Below are 20,124 nucleotides of genomic sequence, written 5' to 3' on the forward strand. Positions count from 1 at the left end.
CTACCGTTCAGTTCAGCACCCTTCAAGAAGAGCGAGGCTTTCCCTTGCTCTTCTCTTCCTAAGCCTGCACACAGTTGTCTTTAAAGGTCTGTTCATAGTAATAGTGGCTTTTCTAGAATGTACCTCACAAATCCCCACAATTACCTAATGCCAAAACGACTTCCCCATTTTTAGGCTTTGTTCCAGGAGCACCCATGTCTCAGTACCGGCTCTCTGTTTCAGTCTGTTTGGGATTATGTTAGTAACTTGTCTCGTTGCTGTGGTGAAGTATCCAACAGAAGCGACTCAAGGCAGGAAGGGTTTGCTTTGACTTGTAGTGTAAGGGGTGCTGACTCCCCTGCCAGGGAAGGCACGGTGGCAGGAATATGAGCAGCTGCCATGCTGCATCCACAGTCAGGAAACAGAGAGAGAGAGAGGTGAATGCCGGAGTTCCTATTGCTTTTTCCTTTCCACTCAGTGTAAGAGCCCATCCCACGAAACAGTGCCTCCCACATTCTTCCCTTCTCAGTAGAATGTCTCTGGCAACATCCTCCAAGAGGCATAGTAGTCTATCTCCCAGGTAATTTTAAATCACACTCACGTGTTTGTCAAGATTAGCTGTGACAGGGGTACCTTAACAAATACTGCAACGTGCGTGGCTTGTGTGTATTGAATGTTCATTTCTCGTGGTTACAGAGTCTAGACTTGCTAGATAGAGGCCCATTTTCTGGCTCATTGATGAACTTATTTGTTCTGTCCTTTTGCATAGCAGAAAGGCAAGAAGATTTTTTTGAGGGAGGCCTTTAAAAAATAAGAACACTGGGATGAAGGAGATGGAGAGATAACACACGAGTTAAGAGTGCATACTGTTCTTCCAGAGGACCCAAATCCAATTCCCAGCACCCATGTTGGGAACCTCGGCTCCAGGGTATCTAGCACCTTCTTTGGCCTCTATAAGTATTGCACTCACATGTAAAACCCTCCGTCCACATAATTGAATAATGATAATACTATCACTACTAATAAAATATTTAGAAACAAGGGCATTAACCGACTAATGGGGCCTCTGCCTTCATGACCTAAACACATCCTAAAACTCCACCTCCCAATGATGTCACTCTGGGGATTAGAATTTAACATGTGGATTTTGAGGTGTACATTCTGTCTACAACATTCTCAAGTATAATATCTCTGTGATCATTATGTGAGTTTAATTAAAACATTTATTTTAGGGCAAGCTATAATCTCATATCTCACTCTGTTTACCTTAAAAGACCATCAAAATACAACTCACATTTATGATATTATATGTTCTGAGAGAATTCTTCATTTAGACACTATGAAGGGAACTCTAGTCACGAGGAATGGGTCCTGATGTCGGGCAGCAATAGAGTGGAGTGGATATTCTGAGGTTAGTTGTATGTAGATCTGTTCCTGGACCTCAGTCTGGGGCTTCATCCCTTGGAAGGACCAACATGTGAATGGTAGGGGAAGTAAGTCTTTACTCAGTGGTCAATAATGAAGAAGAGGGGAGACTGTGCTCATAAACAGCTTTTTATCCTCAGGAGAGTGGAGTTCCAGATACAAGACAGGAGTAATGATGGGTGGAAATGGGCTCATAAAAGGAGGAAATATTCTTGTCTTCCTGGGAGGAGGCAAACCTTCCAGAACCTTCATTGGCATTGCTTTTTACATTTTTCATGGTCTGGTGTTTCTAGTCACAGGGGCTGGGAGATGTCTGTAGCTTTGGTGGGAGGAAAGAAAGGCTAAGCAAGTCCAGGCCAGGTTAAATAACCCTGTATTATATTTCTGGACACAAGTTTCTCCAGTGGTCAACATAACCATGTACAGGATCTGACCTAAAGATTAAGGCAGAAGAGAGGATAGACACCATGAAGATGGACGCCATGCCTCTACTAGTCACTCAGTAGACATCAAAAGTGAGGAGTCAATGTTTTAGCCAAATTGGCCTTCATGACTCTGAGAAGTGACTCAGGCGATTGTTACCATAATCCACATGAAGAAGTATCATCTCCAGGGGAAAAAAAAGTGAGAAGCCGGCCTCCTTGGCTGGGTAGCCTCTAAATGAGTGATGTTTAAGTAAACTGTGGGTGGTGGAAGTTACCAGGTTCCCCCTTAGTATCAGCACTGGAGAGATGTGTGATGATGTGACTGTGATTTGGCCCAGACAAATTGTCTAATACCTGAGCTGGCTCTGGGGGCTTCTTAGGGCATGCCAAAGGACTGAGTTTTCCCGAGCTCATTTGCAAATGACTGGTCAGTGTGACCCCAAATAAGCTTTTCTGCCTTGAGGTCAAGTTTTCTCATCTGTAAAATGGGACAATTCTTCCTGCTATTCATAAAACATTGTTAAAATTAAGATGAAAATACGTGTGCACATACTTGCTTGGCCTTGGTGTTCTGACTGGCACATCATAAGTGCTGGGTAAATAATGTGAATGGCTACAACTTGGCATTTTCTTCTTGGACTTGAATTGATGGAAAACTACCCATATCTTACAAAAATCACCTCTCTTATTTTCAAAACTGTTCACAGGTCAATGTTTATAGCCAACTAACTATTCTGTATTGGGGAGTACATTTCTGACTCAAAACTAGTCACATGGGAGACAGTTAAGAAGTGTAGTATCAAGTAGGGTCACTTTGGTATCAAATGCATGCTGGTATGTTCAAACTACTGACAGTTTGACCCAATGATGTTGTTGCCATCTACAAAGTTCATGTTTGAGAACTGTTGTAATCAGTTTACAAAACAAGCAGAACAACCCCACAGAAAATCAGTCTTGTAATGTTTTAAGTGAGCTTTATCATTCTACTATTTAAATTTCAGTGGAATGGGACAGGGGTAGAGAAACAAGTGGCTGTTTGGTTTCTGTAGCTGATTGTGTACCACGAATAGAGGTCAGAGTCTTGAGAGATGGTTCAGTGGTTAAGTGCACACACTGCTCTTCTAGAGAACTCAAGTTCAATGCTCAAATCTCAGCACCCGCACCAGGGGTATGACATCAGACTGGAAAACTTGCAGGGGATTGTGGACTCTGTTAGGCAGGAAATCGTGTGTGTGCATTCATGTGTGTGTGTGTGTGTGTGTGTGTGTGTGTGTGTGTGTGTGTGTGTGGAGAGAGAGAGAGAGAGAGAGAGAGAGAGAGAGAGAGAGAGAGAGAGAGCATAGTTGCAGTACGGAACTGATTATTGGATGTAGATAGACTGTTAGGGAAATCACTGCATTTGTTGAGTCCTGTCAAAGGTAAGGGCAGTTGAGACTGAGAAGTATGTCCACCGAGAGCTACTTAGGAAATAATATGTTTAGGATTTGGTTTCTGACAAAGGAAGCACTATTGGAAGATCAGGCTTTGAAGTGTGTCAGTTACTGTTCTTGCTGCCATGACACAACACTTGACCAAAGCGACTCAGGGAAGGAAGGCTTTGTTCTGGTTCACAGTTTGAGGGGGCACAGTTCATCAGTTCATCATCAGAGACAGATGATCACATTACATTTACAATCAGGAGCCAGAAAGAGATGAATGTTGCTACCCAGCTCATTTTCTTTTAGACGTGAAATGGTGTCTCCTGAATTCAGGGTGGGTATTACCTCTTCCAGTGAACCTCTCTGGAAATGTCCTTACGGACATGCTCAGAGATGTGCCTCCTGGGTGAGTCTCAAGTCAGTCAAGTTGACAGTAGGGATGAGCCATCACAGGAGGGAAGGTCTGAGATTTGTTCTGGACATGCTTTGTTTCAAGGTGTTTTTGAGACACTGAGAAGACAATGGCAATTAGCTGTTGTTGTTGTTGTTGTAGGTCTGACACAGAAAATAGAGCTATGAACTGGTGCTAATGAACTTTGAGCCTCCACACAAATGTCCAATGATCTTCACCAACTACATGTAGGCGGTTACTAGAGGTGCAGAGCATTGGGTGTAAGATCGCTTAGGGGAGAATAGAGAATCAAGGATATATGGGTGCTAGAACCAGGCCTCAGGAAATCCGAAAAACAGTCAGTGGGGGAGGATGACTTTGCCCAGGAGGTATGGAGGTTGTGTTTGTATAGCTGATTATGTGCACTTGAAACTGCAAACACATTTGTGGTTTGCTTAATGGGAAGTCTTAACTATAGCCTATAATATCAGGAGCTGAGGCAGCATCCTGTTTCTCCAAGATTTCCCTTATGTTTGCATAGTGGCCACCACAGTGGAGGGTATATCCTCACAAAACCACATCTGAAACAGGCTGGTCCAAGTCATTCGAGACTGTCTGTAGTGAGAGACACATGTTTGAAGCCAGTGTGAGCTTATACAGTGAGTTCCAGGCCAGCCTGAGCTATATAGTATGAGACTGTGAGTTCTAGGTCAGTATGAGCTTTATAGTATGAGACCTTGAGTTCTAGGTCAGCCTGAGTTATATAGTGTAAGGCCATGAGTTCCAGGCCAGCCTGAGCTATATAGTATGAGACTGTGAGTTCTAGGTCAGTATGAGCTTTATAGTATGAGACTTTGAGTTCCAGGTCAGCCTGAGTTATATAGTGTAAGGCCATGAGTTCCAGGCCAGCCTGAGCTATATAGTGTAAGACCCTGAGTTCTAAGTCAGCCTGAGTTATATAGTGTGAAACCCCTTCTCAAAGCAGAAAGGAAAGGAGTGGAGAGTTCCAAAGTGTCAGAGAGAGAAAAAGCACAGCTTGGAACCTCCCCAGAAGACTCTTGTCACCAGAAATGTCCCATAGCCACATCTACCTCCAGCAGAGTCACATCTAGCTCCAGTAGAGTCTGAGAAAGGCTGTGTATCGGCAGATATCTAGGAAGAAAGGGCACACAACAGTGGTGTCCCCCACAGGGGACAAAAAGAAAAGGGTCATATGGCATCATAAAGCCAGAAGAAGGGAGAGATTTAAAAAATAGAAGTGTCAAATGATTCTGAAGAGTCAAGGAAATTCAGATGAAACATGTCCACAGGATTTGAATGATGCAAAGGTCACCTGGGCATCAACTTCAGTGTTGGGATGGAGCTGGAAGGTAGTTTATGGAAAGAACCAAACACTAATCTATCTAGGATGAATGTTGTCCTTTGCAAGTGAACCCAGGCAATCAAAGAAGCTTGCTGCTGTGTAGCTTTAACTGGTCCCCTGTAAAAGGCCCTATTGCAAAGACACTACACACTTTGGTCACAGGAAATGGAGAAATCAAGTTGATACTGACTATGAAGCTTCCTCTATGGTTAGGTTTTATAGTTCCAGAGGGTACTATTGCAGGCTTCTGGGGTTAAAATTATCAGTGGTTTCACTCAGTGTGAACCCTGTGTACTACAATAATGGGCAAGATGTGCCCAGGGGTGAGACAGTGGCACAGATATTATGGAGGTAACCCACTGCTTTTAGATTGAATTTAAGGGCTAAGACACAGGAGGAAATGCATGCCTGGTACTGTAAATCAGGCTAACGATAGCTGGTTAGGGAACAACCAGGCCCTAGGCAAAACTATTATTTTGCTAAATGGACATAGTGTCATAGTGCTCTATAAATTTGTATTTCTATGTCTTATAGATCAGAGCAGCTCTTAGACATCAGGTTTTTTTTTTTTGTTTGTTTGTTTGTTTTTGTTTTCTGTGTGTGTGTGTGTGTGTGTGTGTGTGTGTGTGTGTGTGTAGTGGATGGTGGGTAATGTAGAAACTCACAAGTGGTCAAAGAGCAGAGAACAAATGTCAGTGGAGTGCTCAACTACTAATGGAGCAGCTGCATCCTCCTCCCCCCAAGGCTCAGGGACCGTCATGGAAGAGGGACAGGGAAGAGTGGAAGAGCTGTAGGTCAGGGACGACTGGACTGAAACTGTCTTCTGGATGTGACAGGATCACCGCATTCATCAACTCACAGAAGATCAAGCCAGTAGTTAAGACATCCACTGCTTTGGCAGAGGACCCAGGTTTGGTTTTCTCTGCACACAAATGATGGATCACAATTGCTTCCAGTTCCAGAGACTCTGACCTCCTTTTCTGGCTTCTGTGGGTATCTCACACATAGATGGTTTACATACATACATATATACATACGTGCATGCACGCACACAAACACACAGAGTGAATAAATATTTTTAAAAGATCAAGCCAGTTAGCAGTCTAACCTGGAGGGGTGAGGAGCCCATAACCAAGGAGCAATTGACCACAGATGGCTTCTAGGGAGGGAGAGTCACTTTGCTTCTTGGGTGTGGCCCCTGGTAGGTTGACCATGGTTTACTGGATTGCTCCCCACCCACGAATATATGGAGAGTAAAAACTGGACTCCTGGGGCTATTATGAAAAAAAAAAAAAGAGAGGCTATGAAGTTGGGAGGGGATCGGAAGGGAGGGGTGAATATTGGCAGTTAGGGGGATACATAGGGGTGAATATGATCAAAATATATTGTCTAAAATTCTCAAAGGACTAATAAAAACATTTTACTTAAAACAAATGAAAAACCAAAATACAAGTCTCCTATAACTCAGACTCAGTTCTAGCCACTAAATCTACTGGGGGCTTCTGAGGCCTACTTTTTCTTTATGACAAGAGGAACAACGGATTGCTGAACAAGTGCTAAAATTGCTGTTTTAGTCCAATTCAAGTGTCGCTTGGTATTTTTTCAACCTCAGGCAGGATGGGAAAGTCAGCCTCAGTTTCCTAACTGTAGCTTGGCGTTTGTGAGGTAACGTGTGTGGAAACTCAGTGCAACATCTGACAAAGAATGAGCTCACTCAAAATACGAGCTTATACTTGACCTCATGTGGTGAGGATTTACCCTCTCATGGAGTTCTTTGCTGCAACAGTCCAAGTCTACATTATATAAGTATAAATTGCTAGAGACTTCTAGCATTTCCTTTGTTAGTGCAATTTGCAAAGTGCTTCTGAATAGCTTTGGAATAAAGCTTGATGAAGCTAAGGGCTGATATGATTTCTAGAAATGTGATAAGTACTTTCTAATTTAATGATTAAACTGAAAATGAATGCTAAAGTGATTTATTATATCTTCAAGGGTGATTTTTCTGGTATTTGCATTTATTATAGATTGTATTTTCTTCCTTACAGTGTATCATTGTCAATTATTGGAATGTCTCATGAAATATAAGCAGGAAGTCTGGAAAGTAAGTTTTAGACTAAGATTGACTCATTCACTAACTTGATTTATATAAATTGTAAAAATTACATATTATAACTTGTTTTGATCAAATTTATAACTGTCTTATTATTTTGATGTGGAAAACCTGTACTTTATTTGTACTTGTAAAATTATCACTTAGAACAGAAATGAAACTTTAAGAACAGAGTGTCTTGACAGAATAGTTGAATGTATCTTATTCATTGAATTAGGAAAATATTATATTGCATGACAAGTATAATTTTAATTTGAAATTGCTTGAGAATTTGTCTTTTTTTTCAAATAGCAGATATGAATTGTTATTGTTAAGAAATGTGATTAGGGAAACATTTTTTTAACTCAGTGTTTGGTATGTGGACATACACTGTTGTAAAAATATCTTTCTTTGATTCTAATCTCATTAAAGGATTAATGGACAGTGCACTTTTGAACTCTCCTTGGGGGTATTATTTGCAGGACATATAAACAGACACACGAATAAATGGTGAAAATGATGGGCTAACATCATTTAATCTGAAGAGCACACCTGTATGATGGGCTCCAGGGAGACGACCCTCCTTAAGCTGTTAGAATTTCTACTGCTTTGGCAGTCTTGGGTGTGTGATCTTTATTTCCATTTGATGACGCTGAGTCGGGATGTTCTTTCCTCCTGCAGGACCTTTTGTATGTGATTGCATATGGGCCTTCACAGGTGAAACCCCCAGCAGTGCAGATGCTGTTCCACTACTGGCCCAACCTAAAGCCCCCTGGGGCAATAAGCGAGTACAGGGGGCTGCAGTACACAGGTAAGAAGAAAAGAGCTCTCTCGTGCCACCCGGGCCTCACGCTATGTTAAAAAGACCATGCTAGACGGTTAGACATGGTCACGAGTCCTTTCTGACACTGGGTTTAAAAAGAAGGCCATTAGCCAGGTGCAGTCATCCAGGCTATTAGGGGAGGCTGAGGCAGGAAAATCAGCTGAGCCCAGGAGTTTGGGGATCATCCAAGGCAACATAGCAAGATCCCATCTCTTAAGATAATCAACCGTTGAGTGTGGTGGTGCAAGCATGTGGTAATCTCAGCCCCCAGGGAGTGGAGGAAGGAGGATCAGAAGTTCAAAGTCAGTCTTGACTACATAGCAAGTTTGAAGTCATCATGAACTACAGGAAAAAATGTTTCAAAACAAAACAACTCAAAGGAAAACCAGCAAAAAAAAAAACAAAAAAACCCCCCAAAAACATAATCATACCAATTTGTCATAGCAGATTGCCTAAGCCCCTATCCCAGTTGCTATCCAAAGGGCCTGCATCCTGCGCACTGCTAAGATGAATTACTACAAAGCTGTAAGAGACGGGAAGGAGACTACAGCTTTGCTATCATTATCAGAAGCCCCAGCTGTCTAATTCTGTTCTTGTAAGAGGCTTGGCCACATTTCCAGTGTTACCAGAAGGGTTTCATCACTGACAACAAAACAGTAACTTCAAATCTAATGACAGAGCTGAGCATGGCGGCCCACTCCTATGACCTCAGCATCCTGCAGGCAGAAGTGAAAATCTGTGGTGTTCAAGGCCAGCCTGGGCCACATAGTGGCTTAAAAGCCAGCCTGAGCTATATGAAACCCTTCTTAAAAAATAGTGACAGATGTCTACCAAGAGACTTGCAAAAAATGACAGACAGAAAGACTGACTGACGCAAGGGTTGCTGCTTCTGCATCATGAAGTGTAAGAGAATCCCAGTGGCTAATGGAGTTCCTGATGTCTACACACTCCTCCCCTCAACAGTATTATCCATGCATTTTACACTGTGGAAGGCACATTCCAAGAGCCATACACGATGGTAACAAGGGGCAGCAATGTTAATGCAGCGAAGGTAGACAGAATTCTTTAAAATTGGACATCTCTTTATTGATATTTTGTATTGTTGGTAGCAGAGACTGTTTCACTGTTGCTAGCTGAATAATTTGAATGTAAAAAAACAAACAAACCAGCAAATACTTAGCATGCCAGTAGAGTAAAAAGTGAAGTGGCTGAAATACTTGACACTACCCTTTTTTTTTATAGGGTTCATGACATAAGCATCAACCCCCTGTGGTGTTTGAATGGGTGACTGATAGCAATGAGATTTACTTATATGATAATATTTGATGAGATAACTGGGTTCCAGCCGCTGTATTTTTGTTGTTAATATGGGAGCCAACACAAAAGCAGACCTCATTAAACTGAATACAGCCTAGATTCAGAAATTCATTTGATTCAGCAAATATTCACAGGGTATCTAGATGTGGAAATTCATTTTATTCAGCAAATATTTATGGGGTATCTGCTGTTGGCCAGGCATTTCTCTGTGTGCCAATGAGGAAAACAAAGCAGTTTGTAGTCATTAGCATCTTGGAGTTCCCACACTAGTTGTGGGGGAAATAACCAGAGACTGCCTCCTGGGGCGAGTAGTGCTAAGGTAGAGCAAAGAGATCTGTGGGAATCATGGAGGGGCTCCTAATTCGTCCTGGTCACAGACAGGTCCAGGGCAGAGGCATCTGTTAAGGGAGGCTCTCCAGTGAGGGAAGCTTTAGCTGGTAGCTGAGGCAATGACAAGCACGTAATTAGACAGGAGGAAACCACGAGCACATAAAACGTGAGCTTAAGGTCGAAGGAACTTCAGGGCTTGTGAGGTGGGTGCAACCGACAGCTTGGTGGTGTTTAGGAACTGGGAAATTACAAGACGGCTCAGTGGAATGAGGAGGTCAGTGGAAGCCTGGCTACGCTTGTGGAAGAGTTGGGGCTGGTTTCCAACAGCAAAGGGCTTCCTGATGTAAGTTTTGGTGAGACTCACTGTCCAGAGCATCCCACAGTCCCCAAAGCTGACAGTCATTTCCACTTACAGGGTAGCCAAAGCCTCTAGCAAGGACCAACCAATGCATGCTTAGTAAGACTGGTTCCGCATTTGCATGCTAAGATCAGTGCAATCCTTTCTTGTTCTCTTGGACTGATGGAGAGGTAGTTGACTAGGGGCATTAGTCGGCAGTCTGTCCATGCAGTCATGTGTCTGGTGTCCCTTTGTTCACTGCTGAGTCCCAAGTGCTACTGGTAGCCAGGCACTACCCTCACGGATGAGTGGTTCTCCTAGCATTCCCACTCCAACAGACATGAAGGGGACAGAGAGCCACGGGAAAAAGTCACCATGTGGTCTTTATCGCTGGGCATCTGGCACCAGATGGATGTTGTTCTTGCAGCTTTAGATCTTGGCATTTGCCCCTTCCATGTAGGGTACTGGTGTCTTGATTAGGCAGCCATACTCTTGAGGTGTAGCTTCCCTGACATTTCTAGGAGGTACACTATCACATCAGAGGTTGGGGCCTCTGGCTCCTACACTTCATTTCTCTCTTCTGAAATGTTCCTTGATGCTCATGTGCAGGGGTTGTCATACAGATGTATTGGCTGAAGCTAGGCAACTCATGATCTGTTGTTCTCTGTATTTTGACCCGTTCTGTGATGTGACCATCTGTTGAAAAAAGTTTCTTTGATGAATAAGTGCAAAGAGGTTCCCTAATCTATTTTCACTTTTAATGCATGCATGTGTGCGTGCATGCGTGCATGTGTGCGTGTGTGCATGTGTGTGTGTGTGTGTGTGTGTGTGTATGTGTGTGTGTGTGTGTGTGTGTGTGTGTGTGTGTGTGTGTGTGGTGTGCATGTGAGTGCTTGTATGTATGGAGGCCAGAGATCAATGCCAGATGTCCTCTTCTTCCACTCTATCAGATAAAAGAAGCCTTTTCACTGAACCAGGATGCCACTGGTAGATTGGCTGGCCAGCCATCCTGTCATATCTTTCTATTTGTACCTCTCAATGCAGGATCACAGACTCATGCAGCCGTGCCTGACTTTTTACATGCATGCTGTAGATCCGATCTCAGCACCTCAGGCTTGTGCAGCAAGCACTTTAATGACTGAGCCATCCATCTCTCCAGCTGTCGCCACCTTTTATTATAAAAATCGCAGTAGCTGGAGAGATGGCTGAGCAGTTAAGAGCACTGGCTGGTCTTCTGGAGGCCCTGGTTTCAGTTCCCCGCACCCACATGACAGTTCCCAACCACATGTAATTCCAGTTCCAGGTGATCTGACACTCTCTTCTGGCCTCTGTGGGCACCAGGAACACATGTGATACATAGCCAGACGTTCCGACAAAACACCCATATGAATAAAATGAAATAAAACAAAAGAGAAACGATAGAGTAAATAGTAAATGACTTAGGGTTGTTGTTTAGTTTCCCTTTAACTATGGGACACAGGTGCGCCATAAGGTCACATTTCTGGGCAGACCAGAGAGAATGAGAGGTACATGATAAGGCAAAGTGTGGTCTGGATTATTGGACGTCTAACCCACGTTAGTGGACTTGGGTTTTGAGACATGTGCATGAGAAGGTTGAGCAGGCCTTTCTGCTGTGCATTCCCGTCTTCAGGCTTGCTCTTTTCTTCAATTATCTTGATTTTGTATCTATACAACTAGAATCTCTTAAGACTATTTTGTTGGTGCAGTTATACACGTGCATGAAACCACAAAGAAGTGTGTGTGGAGCCCTTCCCACTCTGTGTTTCTTGAATGATGGCCTCCCCCTCCTTTCAATATCAGAGATTAGTTTTACCCAAGTTTGAATTTTATAAAAATGGAAGCATCCATTACTTGTGTGTGTCTGTGTACACATATGTGTGTGTACATGCATTATCTGTGTGCTGAGGATAACTGTTGTTTGTTTACCTTTATTGTTACACATTGTTCACAAAATTCATGTACCACAATTTTCATATCTTCTCTACTATTACTAGATGTTTGGGTTGTTCCTAGTTTTTGGTTGTTGAAATAATGCTACTCTGAGCATTTTTGATATGTCTTTGATATGAGATGTATCCCTATGAATGAGCCTGCTGAGTAAGAGGCACATGTGTACTCAAATTTAATAGATGATAAACAGCTTCCCAGTTCAGTTATGTTAATCCACACTCTCATTAGGAGTGCATATTTACTGTACTAGCTTCATTAACCATTCTTTTATGTATTGTATAATTATTAGAACAATAAAATACACTTCCTTTCTAATCCACAAGACTTTTATGGATTCTTTTAAATCCATAATTTAACATCGGTCATACTAATCGTACAGAGGACTTTCAGTATGATATTGCTATATGTGCTTACAATGGTCAGTCTCATTTTATTTGCCAATCTATTAGTTTTTTCAGGAAGTTGCTGTCTTAGTCAGTGTTCTTTTACTGTGAAGAAACATCATGACCACAGCAACTCTTATAATGGAAACATTTAATTGAGGCTGGCTAATAGTTTAGAGGTTTAGTCCATTGTCATCATGGCTGGAAGTGTGGCAGCATGCAGGCAGGCATGGTAAGGGAGAGTTCTACCTCTACCAGGTCAGTAGGCTTGAGCTGGTTTGAGCATTTGAAACCTCAAAATCCACCCCCAGTGACACACTTCCTCCAAGGCCACACCTATGCCAACAAGGCCACATCCCTTAATCCCTGTCAAGTATCACCATTCCCCTGATGACCAAGCATTCAAATATACGAGCCTCTGGGGGCCATTTCTATTCAAACCATCACAGTTATTGTCTATCCTTAATGCTTAATTAACATGCTATAGAAATTCCAATGATCTCATCTTAATTAAAGCGTGTGATTAAGCTTTAGTTGATTTTTGTACTGATGAGATGTTGGGATCCAGTTTCAGTCCTTCTACTTGTAGATATCTGCTTTCCCCAGCATCTCCTGTTAAAGATTTTTTTCTTTAGACAATGTGTGCTTTTGGTATCTAGGATGAAGTGATTAGCACCACTTGGGTTAAATTCTGAGTCTCCTATTCCACTTTTTTGTGTGCCAGTGCTGGGCTGTTTTTGTCACTATGGATCTGTAGTGTAGTTTGAAATCAGTGCTGTGATGCTGCTGGTAGTGCTCTTTTTGCTTAGGATTGCCTTGGCTATTTTCACAGGTCTTTGTGTTGCCATATGAATTTTAGGATTGTTGTTTTCTAGATCTGTGTAGAATATCACTGGATTTTGGTGGAAATTGTATTGCGTTTTGTGTATCACTTTTAACAATATGGTTGTTTATAGACTATTTTTCTGATCCATAAACATGGGAGCTCTTTCCATTTTTCAAATATCTTATATAATACCTTTCTTTATGCTTTATAGTTTTCTTTGTATGGAATTGTCATATCATTGGTAAAGTTTATACCTCTGTATTTTATTTTAGTTTTTGAAGCTGCTATCATAAACTACTGTTTAACCAATCTCTTTTTCTAGGAGTGCATCATTGGTGTATAAAGCAACTGGTGTTTTTAAATGTTGATTTTTTGCACCTTGTGACTGATGAAAGTATATAATAGATCTAAGAGATTTTTTTTGTGTGTGGATTCTTTAGGTCTTTTAAGAGGAGGGTTATATCATCATAGGTATAATTTAGCTTCTTCATCTTCTATTTGTGCCCACTTCTTCCTCTTGCCTATCACTCTGGTTGAGTTTTTAAGCACTGTAATAAGAGAGGTGTTATGGGAAAGTTGCATCTCATTTCTGGGTTTGGATGAAACATTTTTCCATTTCCCCCCTCTGTGTAGTGTTGGCTATAGGTCTGTCATAAGTGTCCTTAATTACACAGAGATATTGTCTTTCTGTTCCTGTATTCTTTATAGTTTTTAATCACAAAGGAGTTTTGGCTTTTGCCGAAGATCTTTCATGAGATGATGCTGTGATTCCTGCCTTTCTTTCATCATTGCTCAGGCTAAACCTCCTGTGCTGATTTCTAAGTTCTGTGTGGTTTGTTCTTTGACCTATAGATAATTGATTAGGATAAGCTATAGCTTCATTCTTCCATGGTCAGATGACATATTTTGTATTATATAGTATATAAATTTTGTATGTACATTTTTATGAGAGTGTGTGCATGTGTAAATGCTCATATGTGTCTATATGTGCTCACATACGTATGTGAGAGTGGAGGTAAGAGGTTGATGCCAGGTACCTTTCTCAGTCACTCTCCACTTTATTTTTATTTTTATTTTTTTGAACCAAGGTGTACTGGCTGGTTTTGTGTGTCAACTTGACACAAGCTAGAGTAATCAGAAAGGAAGGAGCCTCAGTTGAGTAAATGAGATCCAGCTGTAAGGCATTTTCTCAATGCCTTACATTTGGTTGATCAATGGGGGAGGGCCCAGCCCATGGTGGATGGTGTCATACCTGGGCTGGTGGTCCTGGGTTCTATAAGAAAGCAGGCTGAGCAAGCCGTGAGGAACAAGCCAGTAAGCAGCATCCTTCCATGGCCTCCTGGTTCCAGCCCTGCTTAAGTTTCTGACTTCCTCCAGTGAAGGGCTGTGATCTGGAAGTGCAAGCCAAAAAAAGCCTTCCCTCCCCAACTTGCCTTTTGGTCGTGGTGTTTCATTGTAGCCGTAGAAACCCTAACTAAGACACAGGGTCTCACTAAATAGCTGTGGCTGACTTGGAACTCATTTTGTAGACCAGGCTGGCCTCAAACTCAGAGTGATCCACCTGCCTCTGCCTCTCAGGTGTGAGAATTAAAGATGTGTGCCTTAGGGCCTGGCTCTACCTTAGTTTTTGAGACGGGGTCTTTTATTGAACTTGAAACTCTGATTTGGCTTGACTGACAGGTGTCCTTTTGTCACTCTGTCACCAGCTCTGGAACTGCAGGCATACTTTGCTATGTTTGGCTTTTTTATTTGAGTTCTGGGCTCAAATTCAGACCTTTATTCTTGCATAATAAGCACTTTATTGACTGATCCATTTCCACAGTCCAACATCACTTATTTATTTTTTAATATTTTCTTTTAGGGCTGAGTATATACATATTTCTGTATAGCTAAAACAACTTGTACAGTAGTCTGTGTGAAACACAGTTGTGAGCTGCCATGGGTGCTGGGAATCAAACCCTGGTCCTCTGCAAGAGCAACAAGTGCTCTTAACCACTGAGCATCTCTCCAGCCTGTCAGTAAATTTTACTCACTTTCTCTATCTTCAGCGTGAAGCCCTAAAGGTTTTTTTTCTACTATAATCTGTAGATTTGTCTAATTCCTTCCTATTCTGATTTATTTACTATATATATTTTGAGATGATGTAATAGGTAGGTAGGTATATGCAAATTTAGAATTCAGTTTCTTTCATTATTACTTTTGTTATTTTTTGAAATGCATTGTTTTTATCTTTCATGACTCTTTGTGTTAAGATTTACTTTGTCACAAACAAATATAGCTATTGCAGACTTTTGCAAGTGTTTGTATGGTGTAACTTTGCCCCATCTCCATCTTTCTAGTGCTGCTAGGTTACACACCTGTAACCATGACACCCTCCTGGCGTTTATATGGATTCTGGGGGTCTGAACTCCAGTCCTCATGCTTGTTTGGCAAGCATTTTAGCCATGGAGCCATCTAACCTGCCTGGAATTGACTTTTTAAAATAATACATTTTTGTCTTTCCTTTAATGCTAATCTCCTGGGGATAAGTTTTTCACTTTGTATTTATCTGAAAAATGTCATTGTCTTGACTTTACTTATTTATTTAGCTTTTTGAGAGAGGCTCTTACTGCGCACATCAGACTCGCCTAGAATGTGAGATCTTCTTAAATGTGTTCTCTCCATGTATATAATTTTAAGCTGGTAATCATTTTACTCATATACCTTGAAAGTATTTTATGAACCTTATTTTTGTTGCGCTATTTGGATGCACACTATTGGTTATTGCTAATTTAGAGGTAATAAACTCTCTCTATTTTTTTTTTTTTTTTTTTGGCTACTTGGCTATGCCCTGTCTAGTTCTGTTATTTCTACTTGTCTTTTAGGGCAGTTCATAGGACTTTAATTGACACTTGATGCCTTGTCAGTTTTGAGAAATGTCGGGTTTTATCCCGGTGTTGTTTGTGATAATAGTACTTAACGAAAGTGCACTTTGTATGTATGATAGGTATGATGACAGGTATTGAGTGTGTTGATGTGCCAATTTTAGTCAATGTATGATGCTCTTGTGGTCACCATTAAGACAAAACAAACAAACAGCAATAACAATAACAAAGCAGGAAATCATAGCCTGTCCCTTCTGATCAGCACAACCCTCTTGTACCCATGGGCAATTACTGGTGCAGTTTTAATAGAATTCATGTAATCATCTAATTCAGGTATACGTGCAAATAAAATGGAAGACCATATACTTTTCCTGTCTGACTTCACTCATCAACACAGTATTACTGAGCTTAATCCTTATTGTTAAAGGTATTAGTTCTTTTCATTTTCCAAATGTCCTATTTTATCAATATTTGGGTTGTTTTCAACTTGGGGCCAATAGACGAGAAACTACGCTGAACATCTTATGCAATTCAGTGGTTTGTACAGTAGTTGGTGATCGCCTTTTTTTAAAATTTAAAATGTATTATTGTTGCATATGCGTGTTTGAAGAGTGTGTATGGGCTCATGTGCTATAGTTTTTGTGTGGAGATCAGAGAAAAGCTTCATCAAGTTTGTTCTCTCTGTTTGCTTTCACATGGGCTTGGGGGATCGACTTCAGATCGCCAGGCTGGCTTGGGAAGCACCTCTGTGGCCCTGCCTGGGTTTCTCATGCAGACCCTCTATGCCAGTCCTTTCCAATCCTTGTACCCACTCAGTACCATCCTTCCTCCTTGTTTCCTGGTCCGAGACCCTCAGAGCTGATGGTCTGGTACACAGATGTGGAAGAATACACAACGTAGCTTGTTCCTAACTGCAGGGGTATTTCACCACCACGTCAGCTGTTGGGATCTGCATCTATTGATTGGTTTCAGGAAGTTTCATTTCCAGTTATTTAAAACCCTTATCTTGAAATTTTATCGTAATGTTCATATAAACTAAAATAAATCAAAACCAGAGAGCACGGATAAAGGTTATGCTTTTATGATTTCATCTTTTAATACTTCCTGGAGCTGAATTTTGTCTATTTTTCCTCTCTCTCTTTTAAAAAGATTTGTAGAGAATGCTTAGACTATTGATTTTAACATTAAAATGATTTCTGTTTATCTATTATAAATCACCAGTTTTCTCTAAGTTTTACACACATTGTATCCGACAGGCTTTGACGTTCTGTATTTTTATAAATATTTTTGTAATTTTTTTGTCATTATGTATATGCGTGTTCTGCTTGCATGTATGTATGTACCACATGCATGCCTAATGTCCACAGAAGCCCAAAGAGGGCAGCCATCCCCTGGAGCTAGAGTTACAGAGGTTGTGAGCTGCTTGATGTAGGTGCTGGGAATTGAACCTGGGTCCTCTGAAAGGGCAGCCTGTAGTCTTAGCTGCTGAGGTACCTCTCCACCCCCCCATGTGTTGTATTTTTACTAATACTCATTCAGATATTTAAAAATTTTGTCCCTAGATCTTTGTTTGTGGTGTATGGGGGAGTATTGTTTAATTTCTATGTTTTTGAGTTACAGCTATCTGAAAATTTTTATCTTAATTTCATTGTAATTATTGAATGTTGATTTTCTCATTTAACATTATTTAATTTTGTCAGTTTGCTGTTTCTAAGAGGAAATCAGTGTAGCTTTTCATGTAATGCTTTTTTTTTTTTTTGCATCTTTCCTGATGTTTGGTATTTAATTTTTTTTTTTTTTTTTATGCTTGCAGTGTGGTTATCTTTGTATTTACTCTGCTTGAGATCTGCTGGGATTCAGGGTATGTGGCTTTATACCTCTTGTTGGTATCACAAGAATTTGGGTGCCATTCTATCTGGATAGTCTTTCCTTTTCTTGTCCAGAGACTCAAAGGTATTGAATTTTACCTCCAGAAGTTTTATAGCCTCTCTCTCTGTCTCTCTGTCTCTCTGTCTCTGTCTCTCTGTCTCTCTCTCTTTGTGTGTGTGTGTGTGTGTGTGTGTGTGTGTGTGTGTATACATGGAGGGTGGCTGGAGAGATGGTTCAATTAAGAAAGTGCTTAACACACAGGTGTGAGGGTGTGTGCACAGATGCCAGCACTCACATGCTAAGCTGGGTGGGGTGGTCTAAATTGTGCTGGGGAGGGAAGCAGGGACAGGAACTCTCTTGTATGAGGGGGTCAGTTCTAGCTCCAGCTCCAGGGAGGAACCCTGTTTCCAAGCCTGAAGTGAAGAGTGTCCAAGGAAGACACTAAAGTTGACTTCTGGCTTCCATATGTGTGTGTGCGCACACTCCTGCACCCACCACACACCTACACCTACACACACTCACCCACAGAAACATGTGAGCACATGTGCACACAAGACTAGCTGTACTTGAGTGAGGATTATACTGGCTTGTATTTCAGTCCATTGATCCCTGCTTTCTTCTTGCTGTGTACAATGTTTTTAAAAGTCCACCTGCTGAATTATTGATTTTGTATGTTCTATTTCTTTTAATACTTTTTAATAGAATTTTCGTTTCTCTGTTGGAATCCTTATTTTAACAATCTGTCTGTCTATAATTTTAAACAACCCTAAAGTACTTATTTTAAAATCCTTATTCCTAATTCCGAATGGGTCTAAAAGTCTCCTTCTTCTCACCCCCTCCCCTCCCGTTATGGGTTACATTTTCTGGGTCTTTTGTATGCTTCATAGCATTTTAATTTCATTTTGTGTTGTTTTTTGAGACAAGGTCTCATATAGCCCAGGCAATCCTGGAACTTGGTGTTCCAGTTGAGGCTGACCTTGATCTCTCCATCAGCCTTTTGTCACTTGCCAAGTGTTTGGACTGCATCCTTGCCACTAAACAGTAAAGAAAATATTCTCAGCAATGGAATAGACTTTTCATGTCTTTTTTAAAGCTTGAGCATATTTAAAAAGTCTTCCTATGGCTTTACACATGAAAAATCTGCTCCATCTTGAAAGGTATGTTAATATTTGTCCACTGTTTTCTGGTATGTAGGATTATGGAAGAAGAATTTTAGACCACTGTAATTTTTGTCTTTTATAGAAATCTTGTTTTTCTTTATTTGTTTTTAAAAATTTCATGAACATTTTGAGGTTGAATATCTTTTCCTTGATGTTTGTCTGTAGTGTGAGGCACTTTTTTACATTTATTAATTTTGTATGTATGTGTACATGTACCATAGCACACAGTTGGCAGTCAGAGGACACCTTGTAAGATTTGAATCTTTCCTTCCATGTGGGTGCTTGGGCTCGAACTCAGGTCCTCCTGCTTGGTGGTAAGCACCTTTACCCATTGAGTACCTCACCTACTGAGTACCCAGTGAAGTCCTTTCAATGTAAAATTTGGGTACTTTTTCAAAAAATTTTTGTCTAATGAAGTGTGAATTATTGCCTTTTTTCCAATTATTCAGGCATGTTCCTCAGGAATACCAATGATTGTTATATATGTCTTTTTTTTTTTTTCGAGACAGGGTTTCTTTGTGTAGCTTTGGGGCCTGTTCTGGAACTTGCTCTGTAGACCAGGCTGGCCTTGAACTCAGAGAGATCAGCGTGGCTCTGCCTCCCAAGTGCTGGGATTAAAGGCGAGTGCCACCACTGCCTGGCTGTCAAAATGTTATCTTCTGTAATCTGTAGCAATTATTATCACTAATTCACATGCTCATTCTCCTCTGGATTCTTAGCTTCTCACTGCCTCTTACTCTGTAACTTACTATATATCCTAACCCAGCATCAGCTCCAATAACCTATAGTGGTAGTGCAGCCCAGTTATTCCAACATACAAAGGCAGAGGCCAAGTTCTGGGATACAACAACAAGTTTGTTGTTGTTGTTTTTTTCCTTTAAGCAAGGATTTCTAATTCTGCTGTTTTATTTTTAGTTTGTGTACATTTTACCCATGTCTTACCCAACTCCATTTTTGTCCCACTCTGTTTGTCTCCCTGGAGACTTTGGATTTCTATGTGTTTTTACTTCTGATTTGAAGAGGTCATGTGCTCTGGCACACACAGCTTTCATGTGCTCATCCATAGAGTAGAAAATTCTCAGGTATGTTTCCTCCAGTCTTTGGCATGTTTCCTTTAATGTAATTTTTTTGGTTGATCTTTATTTTTTGTCTTT

General features: G+C 41.0%; 1 protein-coding gene across 18 annotated transcripts in view; it reads left to right on the forward strand.

The window, feature by feature from the left end:
- The window catches only part of Unc79 (unc-79 homolog, NALCN channel complex subunit), a 247,964-nt gene that overhangs the window by 66,291 nt on the left and 161,549 nt on the right, over positions 1-20,124 (forward strand). For all 18 annotated transcript variants that reach the window (XM_036205590.1, XM_036205592.1, XM_036205577.1 and 15 more), the window contains 2 exons: positions 7,047-7,102; positions 7,772-7,901. In XM_036205590.1, the coding sequence (XP_036061483.1) occupies positions 7,047-7,102; positions 7,772-7,901 (186 nt within the window). The remainder of the gene's footprint in view (positions 1-7,046; positions 7,103-7,771; positions 7,902-20,124) is intronic.

Source organism: Onychomys torridus, chromosome 14 (assembly GCF_903995425.1).
Source record: "Onychomys torridus chromosome 14, mOncTor1.1, whole genome shotgun sequence".
Lineage (NCBI taxonomy): Eukaryota > Metazoa > Chordata > Mammalia > Rodentia > Cricetidae > Onychomys > Onychomys torridus.